The 23863-nt window shown below is 37.8% G+C and overlaps 3 protein-coding genes across 10 annotated transcripts in view; 1 reads left to right on the top strand and 2 right to left on the bottom strand.

Annotated features, from left to right (window-relative positions):
• Positions 1-2513: 2513 nt before the first annotated feature.
• Positions 2514-10986, bottom strand: LOC422426 (uncharacterized). Of its 2 annotated transcripts, NM_001197243.2 has the most exons (9): positions 10321-10986; positions 8729-8815; positions 8292-8525; positions 7450-7472; positions 6460-6605; positions 5568-5653; positions 5377-5478; positions 4364-4472; positions 2514-3309 (listed from the first exon to the last, which is right to left on the bottom strand). In NM_001197243.2, exons 1-9 carry the CDS (start codon positions 10819-10821, stop codon positions 3275-3277), a joined length of 1323 nt encoding a protein of 440 aa, NP_001184172.2. In that variant the 5' UTR covers positions 10822-10986; the 3' UTR covers positions 2514-3274. The 2 variants fall into 2 exon arrangements, with proteins under 2 accessions (NP_001184172.2, XP_015140854.2); XM_015285368.4 differs by having other exon boundaries at positions 2655-4472.
• Positions 10987-11109: 123 nt separating this feature from the next.
• Positions 11110-23863, top strand: part of SPOCK3 (SPARC/osteonectin, cwcv and kazal like domains proteoglycan 3) — a 585918-nt gene continuing 573164 nt past the window's right edge. For all 6 annotated transcript variants that reach the window (XM_046940442.1, XM_046940441.1, XM_046940440.1 and 3 more), the window contains exon 1: positions 11110-11256. The gene's annotated coding sequence lies outside the window, so the exon portion shown is untranslated. The remainder of the gene's footprint in view (positions 11257-23863) is intronic.
• The window catches only part of ANXA10 (annexin A10), a 31203-nt gene continuing 19367 nt past the window's right edge, over positions 12028-23863 (bottom strand). For both annotated transcript variants that reach the window (XM_040699185.2, XM_046940447.1), the window contains exons 5-13: positions 22292-22405; positions 21228-21318; positions 20496-20575; positions 18042-18095; positions 17830-17923; positions 16199-16294; positions 15542-15600; positions 13427-13549; positions 12028-12544 (exon numbers count right to left, since the gene is read on the bottom strand). In XM_040699185.2, the coding sequence (XP_040555119.1) occupies positions 12476-12544; positions 13427-13549; positions 15542-15600; positions 16199-16294; positions 17830-17923; positions 18042-18095; positions 20496-20575; positions 21228-21318; positions 22292-22405 (780 nt within the window). In that variant the 3' untranslated portion in view covers positions 12028-12475. The remainder of the gene's footprint in view (positions 12545-13426; positions 13550-15541; positions 15601-16198; positions 16295-17829; positions 17924-18041; positions 18096-20495; positions 20576-21227; positions 21319-22291; positions 22406-23863) is intronic.

Raw genomic sequence — 23863 nt, 5'->3', positions numbered from 1 at the left:
TAGTGGCTGATACCTCTTCAATTCTATGTGAAAAAAAAAAAAAAAACATTTACTCAATACAATTTACTCTTTATCATCTGGCAAGTCACGATCTACATACTTGCACAGCCAGAGTAAAATTGACCTTATTTAGATATTACCATGTACACGTTTCCTGATGGAGTAACCTTTACAGCTAGCACACAATTCACTGACCAAGTAATAAATTCAGATTAAACCATATTTGAGAAGGAAGAATGTAATTATGGACAAAAAACAGATTTATGTATATCACAGAGTACTAATTTTATGTTGAAGACTACCGTCTCATAAAGCATTAGTCACAGCAGTCTACTTTTTACTTTCAATAGCGTATGTCAGAAACACCTCGCTTCTTTTATGACTTTCATGAAGTAAAATAGATTTTTACAATAGTGAAAGAGAACTAAGTCTAAAAGTGATTAAGTAACTAAGGAATCAACTTTTGAAAATATCAAAAATGTGTTGTCTATTAATTTAATGCCTATCTGGGCTGTAATTTTACCATGACCTATTGCGGAAGGTCAATACAAAAGTAGTGCCCTGTTCCACCTGTAAAAGCTACATACTGAGCTACAAGCTGTCACTTAAGCACTCAGACTACAATTTGCCATGTCTGAAAAGTTGGTTTCAGGACTGTACTGAAACTGTGCACCAACAATTTCTCTGGTTGAAAACAGTGCATCACAGTCTGTTTATATGCTTTACTATTTTATAATCATGTCCTTCCACTAAAAGTGAAAGTATCTAATTTCATTTTAATCAAACTCATGAAACACTGTAAATAGAAATTAACAGAAGATACAATGAAAGTAAATAATTTTAAGTCACTCAGCATATCATAGCATAGCATATCATAGCATATGAATATCACTGTCATGGAGGATTTTTTTTGTTCTTGATGTAAAAAGGCCAAAGAAACAAAAACCCATGTTTTCTGAAATATAACGTTCTAGCAACAAGTTTTCTGAGTGACTATGTCTCTATTGCTCCTGTTTTCATTATAGTGAGATCCATTCATGACTGCCATTATCACCATACAATGGCCTTACCTTACAGGAATTTAACTTAATACCTTTTTAAACACTTCTCTCCTCTGCATTCTGAAAGAAATACACAAATGTTTTGAGATAAAAGTAGTCCAATTATCAGGAGAAAACAGGAAAAACAGAAAAAACACTTAAAGGACAAGCATAAGGAATTACACTAACAATAAAGAATTTTTGCCATCTTCCTTACTAAAACACAGACACCAAGGGAAGATAAGGAAGTTCTGAAAATTCTAGAAACTATTTTTCAGCACATTCAATAGAGGAATGCACTAGCACCAAGATACTAAGGCCAAAAATTTAGAAAAAATAAAATTAGTTAGAAAACATTAATTTAAGTATTTCCAAGTTTTTGTCATAATGAGAAAATGGATAAGCCTCACAGATTTAAATTTAAGTGAAGTTAAAACATGAACTTGGAAATCTTGAGAAGAGAACAAACAAAAAAATCCGAACACAACTATTTAGATGCCACTGAAAAAATTCAAAGGGATATTAAATCCCCTTAAATCCCCATTAATTTCTCTGCTTCAGAATTTGTGATTTAATACTTGCCAGTTGCCATATCCACATAACGCGGGATTTATGTAAGAACTGGCACCAGCTCTTCCTAGAAAGCGAGCACTAAAGGAAAGACCTTTAACCTAACACTGCACTACCATCTATATGTTCTAACACCTAAAGCACACACATCTCTTAGGGAACAGGTGAATAAAGCACAAAAGTATGGTGAATGAATTAGAAATGACCAAACTTTTACTCTACGTATCATGTTTCACAAAATAAAAGTAAAAAAAAATAATTAGTTCTGGATAATTAATACTTACAGTTAGAAGTGCAATTTCCTTTTTTCCTGATGTTGCACAAAGTTTGAAGGAGACTCTGTTTTAAAAGCTATATCCTCATAATCTCATCAAAACAGCAAGTTAGTATTTATCTACTAGTTTCCAAATTGCTGCCAAAGGGAACTGAAAATTAAATTACTTTTTGTAAGTGTAGCATTTCCGAAGTGTGGCTGATATACTTCCATGCATACAAAGAACAATGTTGTAGTATTTCAATTTCAAATTGACAAAATTACTGAAATTAAACCAGGAGTTGTACCTTCATTATTCATTAAACACAGTATAGAAAAAGAATACAGTCAAAGGGAGATCAAAGAAGATTTTCTGTAATGTCTTCTACAACCTTTACTTCCCCCTGGCTCTTCCATGCTCGAGAATGATATTGTCTGTACTCTCCTATCCATATAACCCTAGAGCAAGTGCTCCTGTACTAATATAGCAATATATTATTTCCTGCTACTGAACCTTCACTGAGCCTGCTTTCCGAGACATCTCAGGCTCCCTACCACTCACAATACCCAAATGGCATTTCCTGGAAAGCCTGTATTCTAAAAGATACAGCACATGTGGTCAATTCTTAAGTCTTTAGGAAGACATGACATTTTTCATTGTTTTTCAGTGTGGATTTTTATAAAAAAATTAGTATATTGTACTTGCTGATAAGCAGCTATGTTTCTAACGCATACCTTAATAGGTAAGATTATCATAAAGAACAGCTGTAAAATGACAGGTATTCCCAGTGTTTAATATGTTATGCAGCATTTATTTTATTCTATTTTAAGTGTGGTTATGTTCCATTCCATTCTCTTCATGTCTCTGATTTTCTTCTAGCAGACATTTTGTCTTCTGTAACAGAAAAATATTCTGATGCATTGCTGGTATCACTGGACACTGATGTTTGACTGAGCTTTTCAGTGTCAGAATCACTGTCACTTGACATTTCTCTGGCCTCGTTTACTGCAAGTACAGAATCTACTGAAGGCAAATCATTGCGTGCTTCAGGAGCAGAACAAGCTGTATTCTGAAACGGCACAGACTCAAACTCTTCTTCCCTCCTGGGACAGGAATAGTTGCTTTCAGCAGTAATTTTATTTTCTTGATGTTTTACCTTTATTTCTTGTTTTGTTGTAGTAAGTTGAGTGGAAGATGCATTTCCATTGTTAACAGGAAGGACTGCTGAACATAAGGGCTGAGTACAAGAAGAATTAATATTAGCAAGTATGTCTGTACTTCCAGCGTTCTCAGATGAGTTCGTACAAAGAGAAGAGCCTTCACATTTTCGATGTCTGAGTCTAGAAGCAGGCTCTGCACACATTGGATACGCAGAATTTCCTAGATTTAGAGGTGTTTTGCCAAGGGACTTCATTTTTTCTTTTTCGGTTTTGTCAGTACCATTTCTAGACAAAAGCACAGAGGAGGAAGTCAGTGAACCAGAGGTATTTTTGACAATATCTTCACCAGCAATTTCATTTGGAAGTAACTGAGAACTGTTATTTTTGAAGGAAAATACACAACTGCTGGGGAGAAGGGAGGACTCAGAGATAACATTCACTCCAGCTGCAGTGGTGGTTTCTGAAGTACCACAAAGTACAGTTGTGATGGACTCTGATGCATTATTGTTTTGTTCCCATGAGACAGATGGTTTCAGTGTACCATCTACAGGTTTCTTTAGAGAAGATGTGTTTTTTCCCATGTGAGATAGTACATTTAGGTCAGATGTCTTCTCAGATTGCTTAAAAAATGAATATAATGACAAAGTCTTAAATGAATCACTGACTTCCGATGCTGCTAAATATTCTCTTTCTGAACTGCCATAGGAAAAAGAATAAACTGGTTTCTGACTTGCTGCTGATTCTGAATTACAAGCGGTTGAAGCATCAGAAACTCTGGTTTTGGCTACAGAGCTACATTTTCCAAATTTGCTTTCACACTGGTTATCTGCTTTATCTTCACGATCACATTTTCCTAGATAAAATTTAGGGAAAGCATATTTATTGTCTTTCAAGGAACATGTAGCCGCATCTTTAATAAATCTAGGTAATGAGTTGCTACATGCACCAGAAGCAGAAAAATCTAAATTGGAATTTGAAACAGTAACAGCTACTGATGCTGCTGGCTTTAAGCCCAATGAAACACTAGAATTTGCGTTGGTTTCGTTGGATACTGTAACTGCCGATGACTGCATTGGCAAATTTTCTTTAATTTCTTGGTCTTTAGAGTTTTCTGGTAAGGCTGGAGTGGTTGCTTCCTCTGAACTTCTCTCATGCGCTAAGCTTAAGTCACCATTTGTTTCAGACAATTTAGTACTGGTGGATGGGGTGCAATGATTACTAGTTCCAGGAAAGCTTGTCTTATCAATAACACCTTCTCTTGACAGGGCTTCTGCTTTTACTCTATCCACGTTATTTGGTTTGGTAGTTGAAGATACAAGAGGAATTCCTGAGGACTTACTCTTCAAAGCCTCAGCAGCCACAAACTCATACTTTTTACTTGCAGGTAAAGTTTGTGTCTTGAGCCTATTAAATTTCTGATGTTCCATGTAGTATTTGTAACGCAGTTCCTAGAAGTACAGAAAAATATCCTGTTATTAAACAAAATGGAGTACTTGTGAGTGCAGAGGTTACAAAACTCTCCTGATCTATAGGGTTTTTTTTTAAATATATTCTAAAGTATTTATGATCTATTTTTCCATTGCTGCTGGTTGAACAAGAAAAGGAAATCCTTACAAACAATTGAACAAGATGTGCATGAAACCCTGATGACAAAGTAAGCATTAAAATAAGGAACTATGGGAAAAGTTATTTCAAGTGACTGCCAAAACCAGAAATAGCTAAATACACCAGCTTAGACGTCGACAACTTCTTAAAAACCTCACGAAAAACAACCTTCTGAAACCAATTTAGTATTTTACTGGATATAATTAACTGTATTAAATTATGTTTGCAATGGGACTAGAAAATGGATGTTCTCCAAAATAATACAACAAAAGAAAAAAATTTATTTGCCATTATTAATTTCAGAACATCATGTGATGCACTACCAGCAACACTTCATTAACTGTAGTGAGTTTCTTCCTGTACAGAACAATAGACACTGAGCCACCCACACGTAACTGCCATTAAGTGGAAAGAAAGAATAAATCTTTCTGCATAACTAGATCACTGGAAATTATGCTAAAGAGAGACTGGACTCAGCTTAATGTCCAAATATAAGGAATTTCTATTATCTTCAGAAAACAGAACACAGGCAAATTATTTCCTCCTCAAACAGGCAACAGAGAAGATAATTTGTATCAGAAAGACAAAGGTGTATATGAAAACAGGTGAATAAAATACAGAAATATAAATTAAAAACAACAACAATCAAAACCAAAACATCTAAGACAGATGGTATAAAACTACAGGTAGAAAGTTGTGTCATAACAAACTAACTTATCCATACTTACACCAGATGCTCAATCATACCTCGTGACTCCAGTTTTGAAACACCGGCATTTCTGATACTGACATTAAGCGAGTGCAGATCCTACCACTGTCAGTCAGTGCTTCCTCCTGTCCTGCTACTGGCTGAAAAACATTTTGTGGCAGACATTATATTTCTTTTTCGATAAGAAAAAACAAAATATAGAGTTGTTGCCTCATCGTCAACAACTTACAAGAAATGAGTTGGGTGTATTCTTCTGGTCCTGCCATTGTTTTATAATATTTTCTGTTGAGTTCTCATTTCCTCCAGAAGGTGGGTCTATCAGAAACAAACAAAGTATGGGAAATAATGCTATCATTTTCAGGAGAAAAAAAGCCACAACAGTTACAACTGAAAACAATCTATTTTTATAAACCAGTAAGAGTACTGCTTTAATATGAAGTTTACGCCTTTAAAATAAATCAATAGATATTTAAATTGAAAAGGTAACAGACACTGAAATACAGGCTGCAGGTAAAATCTGAAAGGCACTGGCACTTAACACTGGCCTTACATTAAAAAAGACAAAGGCAAACCAAAAAACCAGAAGTTCAAGAAACCTATGCTGCAATGATAAGAATCATACATAAATAAATATTTTATTCCTATTTTTATATACTGAAGGGTTTATTTGTATCTAAACAGATTCAAATTAAGAACAAAATTATACTGTTGTAATCAGAATCCTAGCACCTGGCTAAACTTCTGTGATATAAAGAAGCCTGCTTACAAGCATTTCTTAATGCCCCTAGACACCTGCCCTGATAGGGTAAGAGCACTTTTGTAACTTCTAAATCAGCAACAATGGCTGCAATGGCTGCACGGGTAAATTACAGTAATTATTCCCCCAGCTTCCAGAAATAGGGGGGAATAGAACTAGAGACTTTCTAGAGAAAGCACAACTGCAAAGTGTATTTAGAAGCAAGTCCTTGATGAATTTATTTTCCATTCATTTGCTCATATACTTTCTTAACTCTTGGATGCTCCTGCCATACCAATCCTTTTTGAACAACCAATACAATAAGTTGCAGATTACTAGAGGGAAGTTCTGAATCTTGTTCTTTTAATAATTCCTTCTATCCTACCTGTATTTATGTCTACATTAACTGGCACTAACTTCAAAGCCAAGATTTCATTAACCACAGATTTGATATCCATCTTCTTCTGAGTGTACTCCGGTGGCTTTTTGTAGCTAGATGCTATATTCATCAGGTCAAGCTGAGTTTTCATCCTGGAAAAGGAAACAACAAACACACACCTGTTTCTTAAGGCTTATATGCCAACAAGAAGATTACAGCTGCTTAATAAAAATTAAAAAGTATTAAAAAAAAAGAAATCAGTAAAAATTAATTAGAAAATGTTATATCTTCAGTAAAATGTAGTTTCCCACATTTTTTTTAAACTTAAAATGTACTACTTGACAGATCATTTGAAATATGTTTAATACACAATGAAAACTGCAAAAAGTTGTGTGTCTAGTTCAGCAAAAAGACTGAAAACTAGTATTAAAGCATTGTGCCTGAATCTAACTTATACTCATTCTTCAGAGGGTTCTGCTTGCATGTGCTGCAAGACATTCTAAAGAACTCCACTTCTAACACTCCTGCTTAAACTCTGCTTAGAAAGCCATTGCATAATCAATAGATGTAATTAAGAATTTTTAGAAAGAAATATTCCAGGTATGTGATAGCAAGCAGAAAACGAAGTCACTGTGAAATCTCCAGACATATTCTTAAAGAGCTATACAGGATATTTAAGAACTCCAGACACGCTTCAGTGTTCTCAAGTTTAACTTAACACAAAAAATAGGCAGACACTGACAAATCGCTATACTCAGTTTTGGTCAGAGAGCCAATTCTCTGTAATGACAGACAATCCTTCACTGAACTTGACAGATTTCCTAAAATTCTGAATACTGAGCATCCAAAAGTCTAAAAAGCATTTATGTCTTATTTACTAAACATTTTCTTCATTGTACAGCGATATATCTGACTATATGCAAAGTAACTGTCTTCTTACTTTTCAATCTTAAAACTAGAAGAGAACTAACAAAGCATGAAAAGAAATACATATACCTTGTATTCAAGCCACAGGCCACCTATGAATAAAACAAAAATTCATAAGATATGAATGTATTTGGAGAATTTTCCTCCAATTCACAAAAGAAGATTACTGCATTATTAAAATAGCTCAGAGAATAAACTGCCTACCTTCACTGGACAAGACTGCAGAAGATGAAGCTATTAGCATAATTATTAACATAAAATAAATAAATGAGCAGCCAAACATACAAAAAAAATATATTTCTTGGACTACGGTTTATCCTTTAATATTATGTTAAGGACAAAAAGTTATTCCAGAGACAAATGAAAGCATTTAAATAAAAGAAATAAATATAATGATTGATTAAAGAATGACAGTTCTCCAATCATTTCAGATACTTGTAAATATTCTAATGAAAGACTATTATGTACTTCTTGGTGTACTAAGATTTAAATACTCTGTATTTTGATTTTTCAGCAGTCAAACTGCCTTGCATATCTGACTATCAAAATAACTCCCTATTGGCATGAAGGAGATTGACTTTCCTAGCTGTCAGCGTAACATGCAAGGGTTAAATCAAATCTATATAGTCAATTTAATGACTTTTAAACGTAAAGAAAACAGTATCTACTGAATTCACTAAATATCACTGATAATCTTTAAAGAAAGCTTTTCAAATGTTTCTGAAATGAAAAGTACTGTTATAAAGAAGCGTAGTGTCAAATAATTTTTTTCATTTGTTAGATTTGCTTTTCCTGATCCAATCTTAATCACACTACTTAATTTATCAAGCACTGCACAGTATGTGAACTCGGCTATATGACTGATACCAAGTTTAAAAAAAAAAAAAAGAAAGAAAGGAAAAGACCATCACCTCCAGGAAATGCTGAGGATCACATTCATGAACTAACTTCTCACAGTCATTCAAAAGATTCTCAATGGTTTTCTTGTGAGTCTCTTTCATTTTCTTCCAAATCTGAAACTCCTTCTCCTTTTTACGTCTTTGATTTTCAAGATCTTCCGTCAGCTGCTGTTTCTTCATTTCCAGAGTTTTGAAAATTTCTTCAAATGCCAGGGCAATGATCTCTGCTTCATTATTCAATACCATCTAGAAGCATGAAAACATAACAATAGATGAAGATGCAACAGCAATGACTACACAGAGCAATGTCTTTAAGTTCAGGATGCATCTACCACACATAAGGTACCAGCACGCTCTGTGTTGTGATTAACCTCTCACAAGGACCAAAGTGGTGTTATCAAGCTATTACATGAAACCATAAACTTACAAAAATAGCACATGTAACTTACGTCAGTATCATTTGGAGGACTTGAGATCTCATTCATCAGCTTCTCATTTATTATTCTCATTTCTTTTAGACTACTGAAGAAGTTCAACTGTAAGGCAACAGAAACACATTGACTTCAACAACACCACAAAATAAACACATTTCAGTAGTTATCTACAACCACATCATGGGATACAACATATAAACAAAAGCGGTGATTCATTAATCTGGGCTGCATTAAAAAAGGGGTGGCCAGCAGGGAGAGGGAGCTGATTGTCCCCCTCTACTCAGCTCTCGTGAGGCCCCATCTGGAGGAATACTGTGTCCAGGCCTGGGGCCCCCAGCACGGGAAGGACGTCGAACTCTTAGAGCGGGTCCAGAGGAGGGCCACTACGATGACCAGAGGGCTGGAGCACCTCTCCTATGAGGATAGGTGGAGGGAACTGGGCTTGTTTAGCTTGGAGAAGGGGAGAAGCGGGGAGACCTCACTGTGGCCTTCCACTACTTGAAGGGAGCGGATAAACAGGAGGGGCAACGGCTGTTTACCAGGCTGGATAGGGAGAGGACAAGAGGGAATGGTTTCAAACGGAGACAGGGGAGATTTCCGTTCGATATCAGGAGGAAGTTTTTCACGCAGAGGGTGCTGAAGCACTGGAACAGGTTGCCCAAGGAGGTTGTGGATGCCCCATCCCTGGAGGCGGTCAAGGCCAGGCTGGATGTAGCTCTGGGCAGCCTGGTCTAGTGGTTGGCGACCCTGCCCATAGCAGGGGGGTTGAAACTAGGTGATCGTTGTGGTCCTTTGCAACCCAGGCCATTCTATGATTAATATTTACTGCTTTCCTGGTGCAACAGAGAAATGCGCTTTTGCTATTTATCTTAAAGTAGTGTTTTCAGGCTCATCATGTCCAAATTGCAACAATGACTACAGGATTGCTTTATAGCTAACACATTTCCTTTAGCTTTTCTTTTTTCTTCATAAATCCTTCACCCAAGGGCACACACGCTTCTACCACTACTTCACTTTGGTCTGACAAGCAACCATACAATATTCATTTTTTAAAAGCCTCACAGTAATAAAATAGAAAGCTGTTCATAATGAAGTTATTGTTTGTTTTAACCAGCACTGTCACTGTTATCTTCCTACCTTGCCATACTACAGCATCACTAACCATCTCACACACAGCCTCATGCAGAGGCTCTTCTCCCTTGGTTTCCAGAAAGGCAGGCAAGCGCTGATGGGAGAGCAGCAGGAAGGGAAACTGCTGAAGCAGCTCTTGGCTTAAAAAACAGTCAGTGATGTAACTTCTAATAACCAAAGCATCCCTTACCACTGATGAAAACATATGCTTCATTAAAATGAGAAGTGATTATTACTAGCAAGTGGAAAAATCTGCTCTGCTACTGCCCTGAAGCCTCCAGTTAGCGTACATTAAGTCCCACATTAAGTTCTACATCGTCTTCTACACTGCTGCTTCCAACCATGTCATAACCTAGAGAGAAAATAACGCCTGAAAAACAACCACGAGCTTCCTCCACTTCCTCACAAGATCAGCTTCTTCCTTTTCGTCTCGCTTGTGGCCGCGCTTCCCCTGAGGGCAGCCCGACCCTGCTCACCTGCTCCTCCTGGTACACGGTGTCGATGAGGTTGATGGAGTGGAAAACGCCCTGGTGCTCCTCAGACACGCACTGCCCGCACCCCGCCTGGCGGCACATCCGGCAGTAGAGCTGCAGCAGCCGGCCCGGGTGCTTCTGGCAGCTGCCCCCGGCCCTGGCCGCGTTCGAGCGGTACAGCCTGACCACCTCGGCCAGTGTGGTGTTGACGGGCAGCGCGGCCGCGCCGCCGCGGGGCAGCGGGCAGAGCTTCCTGCACAGCGGGCACGATACCCGGGCCCCCGCCGCATCGTCGCCGTCCGGTCCCTGCCCCGGCCCCGATCCCCTCCGCGCGCCGCGGACCTGCCCCTGGCCCCGCTGCTGTTGCTGCTGCAGGCGGGCGGCTTCCGCCGAGGCCAGGCACTCCAGCACGCAGCCCCGGCAGAAGTTGTGCGAGCAGAGCGGCAGCGTCACCGGCTCCTCGAAGAGGGACAGGCATACGGCGCACGTCAGACTGGCCTCCATCTGCGACGAGCAGACGAGCGACCGGGGCCGCGGCTCCATCTCCGCGGGGCCCGGCTCTCCCCGTTGCCTCCAGCCCTGCTCGGCGGGCCCCGCCGCCATCCGGCCGGGGGAAACGGCAACAACCCCCAAACGCAACCGCCAACTTCCCAGGAAGTGGAGCTGGGCAGAGGGGAGGCGGGGCACGGAGGCGATTGGGAGGAGGCAGGAGATTGGCAGACCCGCCGTCCAAACAGAGCGGGGCTTGGGCCGCTCGCGAGAGGCCTTGTCCCGCGGCGCCTGCCGGGCGCTAACGCTGCCGCCGCCATTTTGTGAGCGCTCGCGTTCACGAGGTTCCCGCTCTGGCTGAGGGAGCGGGCGGTGTTCGGTTGGTGGGAAATGGCGCTTGAAGAAGAAAGCTGCGGTTGAGAGAAATGTTTTCTCTTGCATAGTGGTGAGGTGAGTCAGTTACCCGTAATTACAGTTGTGAGACTATAATTCAAGTTTAGGGTTTTGGTAATGCTAACTTATTGGCGTTATAGTGATAGACGCTAGCCTGTTTTTGGACGCTCAGTATTCGTTCTAGAACAATTCAGTCTAAAGTTCTGCCTCGATAATTCTGTTTTCTACCTCAAATAGTTTGAAGTTCCTCGAACTCGAGAGGAACCCAACTAAAATTCGAAGTTTATCAGTAGCTTTATTGTACAGTGTGAGTGTTTGTAAAACCCAAGATATACTGAAAATATGTTGTTTTCAGACTGGAGGTGGTGCAGTGCGACATAATGAAGTCAAACACATATTTAATAGTAGCGAGGTTTGTGTCAAGATGGAAAATCTGTAGGAAAACAGGACAAAACAAATGTCAAAAACAACACTGGAAAAGTGTAATATTACCTCATTTTCCCTTCCTTACTGATCTCTTGTCAGAACAGACCGATAGGAGGCACAAATACATGTCCTAGAAAGTCTTACTGATAGACTGAAAGTATTTGTGTAAAGGAGTATTATGTTTATCTTTGGGGTTATGACTTTGTTCTACACTTCCATCACTTAGGGATGAGTTGTCACAAAACGTTCTCAAACTGTGTTTGCCGGTGCTCTGAGGAGCACTGCATCTTTTGAACCTTTGGAAGTGAAATGTTAGCCATTATGAGCCAGCTCACAACTCACACTACAAGGCACTTCCAACACTCCTTATTCATTTAATGATTTAAATGACAAAGGTGCAAATGAAGTTTCAAAATTTAATCCTTTGGAATGGAAGCTCTCTGCAGAAAGCCATGAAATGCCTCACCTTCCAGTGATGTTTTTTCTCCTCATCAAAACAGGTGTGAATAGAGGTAAAGGATCACCAAACCTGTTGTCTTAAGGCTTTGGAGTGTTGCAAGACTAAATCATAAATGTTTGCTTATATAAAGTACTTTTACCAATTCTTCCATTAATTTACTATAAAAACAGTAACAGAAATGTTAGTTAGAAATCAGGATAAAACCATATTCCTGACAATGTTTGTTTACATTTTTCTTGTTCCAAGAAAGATTTAAAATTGTCAAATGTTTAGCACAGATTTTTCTGATCTTTTGAGTAGATATCTCCTACAATTACAATGTGTTGTGTATATCTTCAGTTTCCATTTAAAATCAATATATGCAGCCTTCAAAATCCATCATCTTCTTTCTTAATAATCTTCAGCATCTCCAGCACAGATAGCGAGTAAAGCACTCTCATAATGCCCTGAAGCAAAATGCTGCAAAAGAAAAAAAGTTTATGACTATATTTCTGTCTTGGTTTCAGGTGGGACATAGTTGATGCTCTTCATATTTTCTGGTATGATGCCGAGTTTTGTCTTTTAAAGGAGAAGCATTTAGATAACACACTGTTGTTTGCTGAGCGGTATTGCACAGAGCCAAGGACAAGGCAAGGATTGGAGTGTAGTTGTAAGATTTTCTAAAATACTGCAATGTTTTCATAAGGATTCTGGGCCAGGACTTTTTGATGTCACATACCTCAGGCTTTGGTTGCTTGGACACGTAATAATGATTTACCTTCAAAAAATTTGATCAACTCTGTTTAATGCTTCTCAAGGTCAATAGCAAAAAGTAATGAGCAGTTCCCTGCAGCTACTGCGCATCTCACAGCTGGAATATAGCAGCATAAAAAAATGCGGAGTGTCTTAACAAGAGTCATTTTTGTCCTGTTCACCAGTACCAAAGTTTAAGATGCAGAGCAGGAGTACTGGAGGAAGGCTTACTCTGAAGGCTGAGATTTAAACATGAGGATGAGACCAGACAAAGATAACAGGAATCTGGTATTAACCTTGCAGGATAGTGCAAAAGATGGTATCAATTAGTGTGAGAAACCTTTTTGTGAAAAATATTTCTCAGAGTATTCTCTTCTGCTCTGTTTTATATACCTCTGTGTCTACTGAGGAGAGACAAAATCATGAAGGCTTGGGAATTTACTGCTCATTGACCTAGGTAAGCCCGAGGCACTGCAAATCTATATTGTGGATATTATATTTTACTGCCTTTTTTTTTTTTTAAATCCATAGGGATTGAATGGATTTTTCTAAGAGGGCTCTGCAAATAGTGCCTGTGCTGAATATATTTAAAAGTGATCAAAAACTTACTTTAATATCATGAAAGAGTGATTTCCCATATCTCTCTTTGTAACGTTGTCGTATAGTCATCAAGTCAATTTCACTCCTGGCAATGAGAATCCTTATGACTGTTTTATTGTGAAACCCAAAATCCTAAAACAGAGAAGAATATGTGAAAAAACTAGGCAGGCACAGATTGCTCTATTGCTTATCTGTGTATGATTATTTTAGGTTTTCATAATAGACAATTAATTAGGCCATCCAGAAAGATACGTAAGATTTTATATGTCAAGGCATTCAGAGGCTTTATTCTACAGTGTTGACGTGCCTGAATATTGGAATTCATATCAATGAATAGGAGATATTCTGTATATATGAGTGTTTTAACTATGCAATGAGGCTTTCAAAAGGAAAGTTCCATACTGACCCGTAGTCATAGGAAACCTGTTCTACAATTAGCTGTTGTGACTTGTTATGGAGTTCGTTCAAACTATACTGAAGTCTATGTTCTGTTTCACAGTCTGTTTCATCGGTGTGAATTCAGTGTGATTTTAATCACTGATTCAGAATGTACCTAACTGGGTTCTGCTGTTCTATTTTAACTGCTTCTAAACAAATATTCATATGGTAATGATGTGGAGCACGAAGACATCCAGTGGCACTTAAAGTAATAAAAACAGCTTTGAGGTCCTGATGACCTATTCAGGTCGTGTAAAGCCAAAAGGGTAATTTTATGATCTATCTCTTCACATCGAAATTTCTTTACCCAAAAGGCAAGTAGTAAGTGATAATAATAAAGCTACATATGGAGAATTTGATAACCATTTGATGGCTAGATTGAAATCTCTCCTTTAAACCATTACAGACTGTGATTTCAAACATGAGAATCCAGCGTGAATTTTGTTGTATTGCAACGGATGTGTAAAAAGCTTTGGTTGTAATCTGGACATGGCTTTGACTGCAAGAGTAGGTACAATTTAAATCTTGCATGTATTCCAAGGATGGTGTGTTCATTAAAAGTCTGTGAAAACAGAAAGATATTAATTGAAACAAGATGCAGATGTTTATTCTTAATCCTTCAAAACTTCTAGTTACCTGAGTGCTTCACTCACACTATCTGTGAACAATCTCCACAGGACCTTTGCAGAAGTCACTTTTCCTGATAGCTTGTACTTTTGGCAAGCCTGTCATGTGCCAGAATCCTCTTTTGGCCATTCAAATTATGCCTCTTCCCAATACGGGCAGGATTTTCCTTGTTACTTTGCTGTCACCTATTGCTGGTTTAGTTAAAACAGGTGACAGCAGTATCAGCAACATCTGGAAGAGGACACTGGGGCTCTGCTGAAGTGTTGCTGAATAGTTTTGCTCTCTGGTTTTGGCTTGAATCTGATCTTTTGCCATTCCTCTTCTAAAATGATTCTTAATATTTTACCCATGGCTGACTTTTATGACGATCTTCTATAGATAACATTTAGAAGATTATACTTTAAAGTTTATACATAAGGGATGGAACTTTATTTTTTGTGTAACATAAAATCTTATTTTCACTAATGAATGAAAAACAGAGGAAATGTCTTCACTGGCTTCTTATAGGAATAATTTGTAGGTTTCTTTGCATTTACCTTCATTTCTTCTTGGCATTCACATGATTTAATGTGATAGTATTTATACACAAAGATAAAAGTACCTGCAGATGTCCATAGAGCCACACAAGAAAATGTGACCATTTGTTTTTGAGTAACACTAATTTATAATTTAATTATTTGCAATATTTATCAAATCCTGAGAGGAAAAAAAAATGCGTAATACAAAAAGTGCACATTCAGTTCTGCACAGCAGATGGAGCTGCAAGCAAAAAAAAAAGAAAAGCTCTCAGTTTAAAAAAAATAAAAAATAAAAAAACGTTTCCCAGATAGGTCTCTTTAAAGGAATTTAAATATTTAAGTTCTTAGTGTTAAATCCTGTTATGTTCCATTGCATAGAGAATACTCCTTTGGCATGTATTCAGGTGCCAAAAGTTTTAAAGCACACAATCCCACCTCCCAGATTGAACAGACTGATTTGTAACGATTCGTTTAAGAGTAAGGAAGCAAACAAAAATAGGAAGCTATTTTTTGTGATACGCAAAGAAGAATAACTACTTACATGAATCGCATTATGAAGTCTGTAAGCGAAGTAGGAAGCCTTGTCACGGACACAGAGCACTAGGAAAGAGGTGCTACTAAGGGTAGATTCAAAATTATGGTAAAATCACTTCTGTTAGCTTATAGTGTTATCCACAACTCAACTTAAAGTTAAGGTACCAGTTTCCACAACCACGGCTATACTTATCAGTTATAAAAGTCTGGTACTTTGGTTAAGCGCTCATTACACAGAAGGTCTTACAAAAAATCAGTGAATACTCTCGTGACACGTATGTAGAAATGTTATTAATCTTAATCTGTAAATGGGCACACAAAGCTTAGAACTTGTTTTCATACTGGTGAAGTCCTGAAAAATTGACAAATGATTGATTGAAGGTGTGTGGAATCAGTTGCTAATGCATCCATCACTGATCACACCGAGTTTGTTATCAAATAAAGGACAGATAGTAGTACTGCTCAGTCAGAATCTGGTGCTGCACACGTACACTGTTAGATTTACACGAGCATGGAACAGAAGTTCTGTTCAGATATCCTTTTCTAGTGATCTCTGAACTTTTAATCAAACAACATGGGAAAGTGGAGAAGAGTATCAGAAAAAGAAAGTCCTATATGTGATATATCATCTAGATATTGAGTATAAAATAATATTTTTGTATACCTATTGCAACCAGTAGTTCTTGAAAGTATCCATCGTAACAGTCATTGATGGCATCTACCAGGTCTTGCCCAGAGATATTCTGGAACTCCTGGAAAACTTTGAGGAAAAGAAATCTCACTTTATTCTAGTTCATTAGCAGCGATCAACTTTCCTCTCACTCCCCACCTTTCCACTCACTGCAACCCTTGACTGTATTTTTTCCTATTTATTTGTTCACAGTGTTTCCTTAAGTTTATATTATGCAAATAAGGCAGTCTAAATGAGTAGTCTGGAACCTGGCTCCTGGCACATTCTTTCTAGATTCTCCAGTATCCAATTTAAAATGAATGCACACCAAAGTCTGTTTTTCACAGGAGCCTCTAATAAATACTCCTGCCGTCTCTGTTTTTAAAACGTGTAAGAATTTCATGTCAGTAAGACATGTTCCATGCTCAGCTTGGCTAACGCTGGCCAAATGTTCATAGATTATGAGAAGCTGTCACACAGTATGCCTAATGTGTCACTATCCAAACATGGGCATTATCTGGACTTGCATACCCAGAAGTGCAGTGCATGCTTACATAAGCCTTAGGAAAGCGGGACGTTTTTCAGTTCACTGCCCACTACAAAACTTGCAGAGAACAACGTTACAGTCAGAACCCTCAAATCTCTTGTACAGCAGGGGAATATTAGCATGGCCAGGTGTGTTATGTTATGCTAATCTCATGTTCACCATCCTTACAGAAGTTGTGACAATTATTTGGTTGATTCATGGCAGCAGTTCTAAGCTGCTGTTAGAAGTTGGCAGAAGAAGTACATCTGTCTGCACAATGATAAACTTGTCACCAAGCAGACTTTTTTCCACAGCATAGAATCATAGAATCACTATGGTTGGAAACGACCCACAGGATCATCCAGTCCAACCATTCGCCCTTCACCAATGGTTCCTGCTAAACCATGTCCCTCAACACAACATCCAAATGCTCCAGCAGAGCAAAAGACATCTCAAATGTGTCATCAAGCAGACAAATTTCTTAACTACAGTGGAAGATTTCACTTTTTTTTTCCCAATCTGTAATTCTGCCTGACTATCTAGTTTTAAATAACAACCTCCCATTATGTTTCTGTGTGTGTATATGTTTAAGAGAGAGCAGGTGTGGACTCTGGAAGTCTCCCCTTCAGAACATCTTTGAAACTTTCATAGAACTGCTTCAACACTGCGATGAATTCAGTTGTTTTGGTACATAAGCACTCACTGAAAATGCCCCCGCTGCCTCTCACAAGATGTTTTCACTCATAGCTTAGAGCTACTAAGGAAAACAAAGGAAATAGTTCAGAAAAATCTATCTCATCTTCTCTGTATGCTCAGTGTAGTCATAGCCTATGCCTCTCTTTGGCCATGCATTCTTCTCTCACTAGGCTGAAGTCTCTGTTCAATCTGCAGCTGTCTGTAGTCATCAGGCAAAGTTCAATTTTGCATTACTTCCAAAATCCCATTAACATCAGTGAGATTCTGAAAGCTCCAAGTGTTCACAGTTATGGTTCAGGCTAATATTCTGCTTCTCACTGAGCTTGGTATGTAACACAGTCTTATTAGCAAGTTAGATTTTTCCTTTACGCTGTATGGTCCAATAGCTGAACCACTGGATTACCCATCCACAACTGCTGGTTACTCCTGTTGCACAGTATCATTTGCAGCATGTTTTTGTGTTCGCCTGTTTTCTGCTGACAGGCTTCCCATAGAATCTGTTATACCAGAAAAAGAGAAAAATGCAGAAGATGTTAAATAATTCTGAATCACTTTTCAACATCAGCATTTCTTCTTTTTTTAATGTGAGAGATGCCCACATCTGCCTGCATTTACCATTGCATCCTGAGCAGCTGTAGAAGGATCTGCATATCCTTCCATTCTTGTTCCCTGCGGGGGTAAAACAAAAGGTTATGTTTCATCTCTTGAGATATCACACAGTTTGTTTACATTGGATCAATATAATAAATAGTTGAATTTGCAACCGTGGAAAATATCCTCAAATGTTCATTTATGGCTTCATGTCTTGAACAGAGAAACTCTGAAATGGCAGACCGTGCTACGAGAGGAAAAAACTGTGGAAGTGCATAAACTTGTCCCATAAACCCATCCCATTATTAGTCTGATTTTAAATGATCCCAGTGCTATGAGTGCTCTGTTGTTTACTGTAATATGTGACTATGAGAGAAAAGCAAGTATAAAGGTAGCATTTGCCATTGACTGTTTATTTCGTATCAATATGTGTATTGCCAGGAGAATCCTTTCTCCATGTGTAAACTGTAGGAGCAAACACATCAAATAACAGTGATTCTTTGCCTGTTTATAATCGTTGTCTAAAATTAAGATCCAAGTCTAGAAAACTGTTTTGACAGCTTTGCTGTATAAACCAAAGTAGAACACTTATAATATTCCCATATATTTAATAGCTTTTCAGTTACATAAATCAAGATGATGTGTTTTAGTAAGCGCACTATGATCTGAATTACATAGCTGCTAGAAAAAGAAAAAAGCACACAAATTCAGGAATTGCTTTTTTAACCATAATTGTCATGTAAGGGTACGAATCAGCCCTGGTTGCAAACTGTTTAACAGCCTCAAGCTGTATGCACTCACTGCCTTAATGATATGTGTTTGAAGCAACTTTACAGTCATTTTTCTATGCATGTGATAGCGAGGATTAAAATTATGCATCATCCGTTAACTCTTAGAACTACAGATCAGTCATTCCTTCCTGTTACAAATGTTCAGTTGTATTTTAATTGAATTGTAAGAATTTCACATAGCTAAGAGCAAGATAAATCACCTGAAGGAAATCGTGCTGGAATGACCACGTAAGGTGACGTGGGTGCAGGGGAAAAAAAAGACAAGAGGGCAATAAGATGCATACTACTCTACATAAGGTAAGTGCCCACTACCTCCACTAAGGATTAATAGTGACTCATGTTGGCACAATTTAGCTGGGGAATCCCATGCTATGCATCATCATTTTTTAAATTTTAGAAAATGATTCTATTTCAGTTCATACACAACAAACAGGATAAAAATCTTCTCTTTGCATCATACAAGAATGTTGACTAACCTGAAGTTGTAACTGTTTAAGTTTATTTAGGAATTACTATTTCAGAACCATTTCCATCCGGAGGATTTTGCTGGTATACATTCATTGGTAGCAGATTTCTGTAGATTCTAATTTGCCTTGGTTTGCATATCAAAACCACAGTTACTGTGCTAAAGCACAGGAATTTCCTACAACCATTCTTTATCTTGAAACAAATAGCAGTTAGACTTTGTTAGCTAGGAAGTTGCTGCTATCGGCTGTCTGTATGTATATAGAAAATAAAGAGCAGTAAGTTAGTCTGACATATTTTGTTCTAAAGTTACTCTCTTGACAAGTAAAAGTTTCTCATGGTTTTGGTAAAGGTAAGAGGTAAAGTTGCCTAGAGGGAAAAACCCTCCAATATTAGATAAAATATTTCCCATTTATAGTTTCTGTCTTTGAAACATCTGCTCTTAATGTCTGCACTTCAGCGAGGCGTAATGTCATTTCATATCTTAGTGAGAAACGCTTTCCTCAAGCAGACAAACATGTATAGGAATGTAAATGCACTTTGTGTTGCTGGCATTAGTTTTGTCATTATTTGTTACTCTGGTTTGCAGTACACGTTTAACGAGCATAGTGACTACAGTGAGAACGGGAACTTGTGATCTCAGGAGGACCACTGTAGTGCTGGAGCGTAATACTGCAGATTGGTAATGCTGTGTCAGAGTTGCTGTGCGATTGTAATTCTTTTGGCTGCATGGTTGCATACTGTGATTTAGCATAAGAAATAGTGCAAAGAACATAAAGTTTAAGACAAGGAACTGCTTAATACTTTCTTTTGTGGATACATGGATATGTCTGCATTTTCACATATTGCCTAGACTGGATGATGAGCTGTCTATTCTAAAGACAGGGAAAACAGACCTTTAAAAATTAAAACGTAATCTGTACATGAAAGTAGACTCCTTTTGAAATGAAACAGGTTGAGCAGAGAGTCAGCATTTGTGTGTCCAGGGCCTTTCTAATAAAGTGTTGATCTCTGCCTCCATCTGAAAAGCGAAGTGCAAGTCAAAGTAGACAGAAGAGTTCCAGCTCTCTTCCTCTTTACTCTTTCCACTCTCTTGTTCAAAAGTGCAGTCATGCTGAGCTAACTTTAGCTGCAGTTACTGTAAAATTTAAGGCTTCTTGAATCATATCAAAAATCACTCTTTTTTATACGTGTATTATACTATTTATTGTTTTTGCAGTACCTGAGCCAGGTTCATGAGAGTGTCTCTGAAGTGCCCTGAAGTCTCAGAATCGATATCTTGTTGAAGATCACTGTTGTATTCTAGATTAAAACAAAAATGTGTGATGTAAATAAAAAACGAACATGCTCTGAATACTACTTATGAAAATAGGCAAACAAAGGGTAAACGCATAGGGTGCAAATACACACTCATTTTCTAAAGGTATTAAAAGTAATTGCACAGTAACTCACGCAGGTTCTGCACACACCTAACCACAGAGGGGCTCTGCCCTGCCAGAGCCTCAGCTGCCGGAGCCTCAGCCACTGCACTGGCTCACCCGTCTTCCTGCCTGTGCCTGGCAGCCCTGGCACTGCTGCAGCTGTGTGATTCTGGGATATTCAGAAGCACCCCCCCAAGGAAGGTGAGTTGAGTATTCAGCCTGAGTAAGCAGTTTTTGAGATAAACAGTTGATGCACTTCGGAAAAACGTGTGCAAAAGCTTATGAAAATCCCCAAATGTGGCTGCCAGCTATTTAAAACATAATGGGTAGCAATACATCTCCAAAATACTATGACTTACGTTCAACTTTATTAATTTTGCTTTGGCTTTTTAAAAATAGTTATGAAGAGGGAGAAAGAGGAAGGGAATCATGCTGAGAAGGCACTTTCGTAATTTAGTTCCTTCACTTATGCTAATACATCCAGCCCAATACACATATTAGAGCTGCTGTTGTATACTTGTAAAATACATTACGTGTTAAGTAGGCTTCTTTCATCTGGAATATCTCCATATTTGATCTTGAGGCTAATATGTCAATTAGACACTTTTCTTCTGTGTTTACCCCCTGTGTAGGAGGAAGTAAATACAGAGTCATTAGGAACCACAGCTTTCAGAAGAAAGAAATGCTTTATCAGATGGAACGAAAGTTTAGGAACTTCCTGAGAAAGAATTTGTAAGGAGTGATTGTTTTTAATAGCCAAGAGCAAACTTGTTTTCTAAGAATTTTTCAAGTCCTTTTTGATCCAATTTGAACTAATTTGTGCTTTTGGTTTCAATATTGCCATGTAGCCATTGATTTCACCATTTAATTGCATGGTGTTTGAAAAAAAACATCTCTCTAAAATTTCTTATTTGTTTTAATTTGGTTGTTTAAAGAACACAGGCTCAGATCCTGGGAAGAAAAGGAAATCTTTTATTTTAAATAGGCAGTTCACTTTGAATGATCACTGCTTTGTCACAGAGTAATTTGTGAGCGTAAGGCAGGTTTTGCCAGTACTTCTCTTAGAGGCTGAGCCTCTGTGTGTGTGCACTGGTGCAGGGACTCAGGATAAGAACTGAGAGTTGCTGCTGCCTTGTCTTTTCCCCAAATACCCACTCAAGTAAAGACAGGCTCCTCTGTTTGAATGATTTCATAGCCAGTATTTCATGCATCTGTTTTGTGGTACCGTACATAAATGTTCACAGGACCAGGGACTTATATTTGCTGGTATAAGTATTTTTATTTTACCACAGTGTATTTGTTACATAGCTAGCTTACTGTTGTTTGTTTTTAGCATACCAGATAGATAAACTTCATGTAGCGCTCATATACTTGTATGTCAGTGTACTATGAAACATCTTTCTAGCAGTTTATCACGCATTTAAATATAAATAAATATATAATAAATAATATATAATAGTATATATAATATTATATATTATAATTATATTAATATTATATGTAATAAATAATAATATATAAATAAAAATCATTTATCATATCTTAAGTAATATGAACTGTGACCATGTGTCTGAGTAGCTGTTAATTATGCCCATACCTTCAGTGCGTGCCAGAGCTCATGGGCGTCATAGGATGCAGGTGGATACATTAGGCCAACCATGACTTCTTTGAAGTGATGAGAGAGATTCTCTTTTAGGTCTGTAATCAAATCCTTAACAAAAATACATAGGATTATTTCAACAGTCACGCTTCATGAAAAACAGCTTAAAAATATTAGCAGTATTCTCTGTAAAGGAATGAAGATAAACTGTCTTAGATGTAGACTACCTAAGATTAGTCAACATAAATGTTTTAAAATAGAACCCACTCCTTTTTATAGTACTTTTGAGATAGTAATGGACACAGAAGCAAGTAGACTATATAGGCTTGTTGATTTTTGGTTCATTAGAATACAGAAGAAAATTTAGGGGTTCAAATGCAACTGCTCCTTAAGGACTTGGAAACCTGAATACCACAGCAGAGCATTTGCAGCTTCCCATGGCAGATTCCCTGTCTGAATCTGCAAGAGCAAAAAATGTCAAAAAGCTGTTTGTTATGGGATTGCTGTTCCTGATTAAGAGGATACTTTGCTGGTTCTCGTACAGTACTGGGCAGCTGTCAGATAGGCTCTGACCTAAGTCTGAAATTGTAGGAGTGCCAGAAATGATTCCCATGATATAAACTTAATTTATTGGAGAGGCTTTTTTTTTTCTTTCTTTTTTTTTTTTTTTTTTCTTTTCCAGGCCTGTACTTTACTTTTGATGCAAATCTTAATATAATTAAATTGGTTGCTAGCCTGGGAATGAAGGAGGACAAATATGGATTAGAAATTGGATTTGTGAGGAAGAAACACACAGTATTCACTACATACACATTAGATGCATTTGAAAACCATTGAATCACACATGGAACAGAAATTAATTCATTAAGTTATTTCATTTAAAACCTCATGCCTTTGGGAAAATGGGTTAATGGTACAAGTAGGTACTATTTAAAAATTATCCCTGCAATTAGAATTAAAGAAATTGAAGTACTGAAAAATAAGAAAAGGCAACCCTAAGTTGTCAATATTTCACAAATTGTCTCTGCTGTACTAAATTCTTGAAGTGCAATTGTAAAAAGTCTTAAAATCTTTGTTTATATCTTAGTCATGCAGCTGGTCGAATCTGTTTTTTCTTCTTTGTTTTTTTAATGCCTATTTCTCCTTCTAATATCTCATGCTTTACATTTTTCAAGGGAATGACCATGGTGGCTACCATACTGAGTGTATGGAACTGAAATTAATGCTGTCACTGATATGTGCTGAAGTATCTCCTGAACTGTAAACTGCAGCAATTCATAGCCAGATACATCCCCATTCAGCAGTTCCTGCTATAAGATAGCAAAGTTCTGAGGGTTAAATCAAACTGCACGGAGCACTAACAGGATTATCTATTTCAGTATATCCGCTGTCACAAGTGACAAGGAAAAATTCAGCATTCTTGTTTTGTCTCCGTACTAGATCAAAACTGATTTGTACTGTATCTATTGAGTACTCACAAGATAGAATGGATTCACTTAAATGAAATTGTGTATGTGCAACAGTGAGTCCATGACTTTGAGACTGTGGAGTGCACTGCTGGAGTAAAAG

The sequence above is a fragment of the Gallus gallus genome, chromosome 4 (assembly GCF_016699485.2).
Source record: "Gallus gallus isolate bGalGal1 chromosome 4, bGalGal1.mat.broiler.GRCg7b, whole genome shotgun sequence".
In the NCBI taxonomy this organism is placed as follows: Eukaryota; Metazoa; Chordata; class Aves; order Galliformes; family Phasianidae; genus Gallus; species Gallus gallus.
The sequence above is the reverse complement of the archived record's forward strand: the minus strand, read 5'-3'. Positions and strand labels throughout refer to the sequence as shown.

Coding starts and splice junctions, on each gene's coding strand:
- LOC422426 (XM_015285368.4), bottom strand. CDS start 10,920: ATGGCGGCGGGGCCCGCCGAGCAGGGCTGGAGGCAACGGGGAGAGCCG. Junction 7,473..8,291: donor ATCCTCAGCATTTCCTGGAG/GTGATGGTCTTT, acceptor TTTTATTCATAG/GTGGCCTGTGGCTTGAATAC. Junction 5,654..6,459: donor TAATGTAGACATAAATACAG/GTAGGATAGAAG, acceptor TGTTTCTGATAG/ACCCACCTTCTGGAGGAAAT.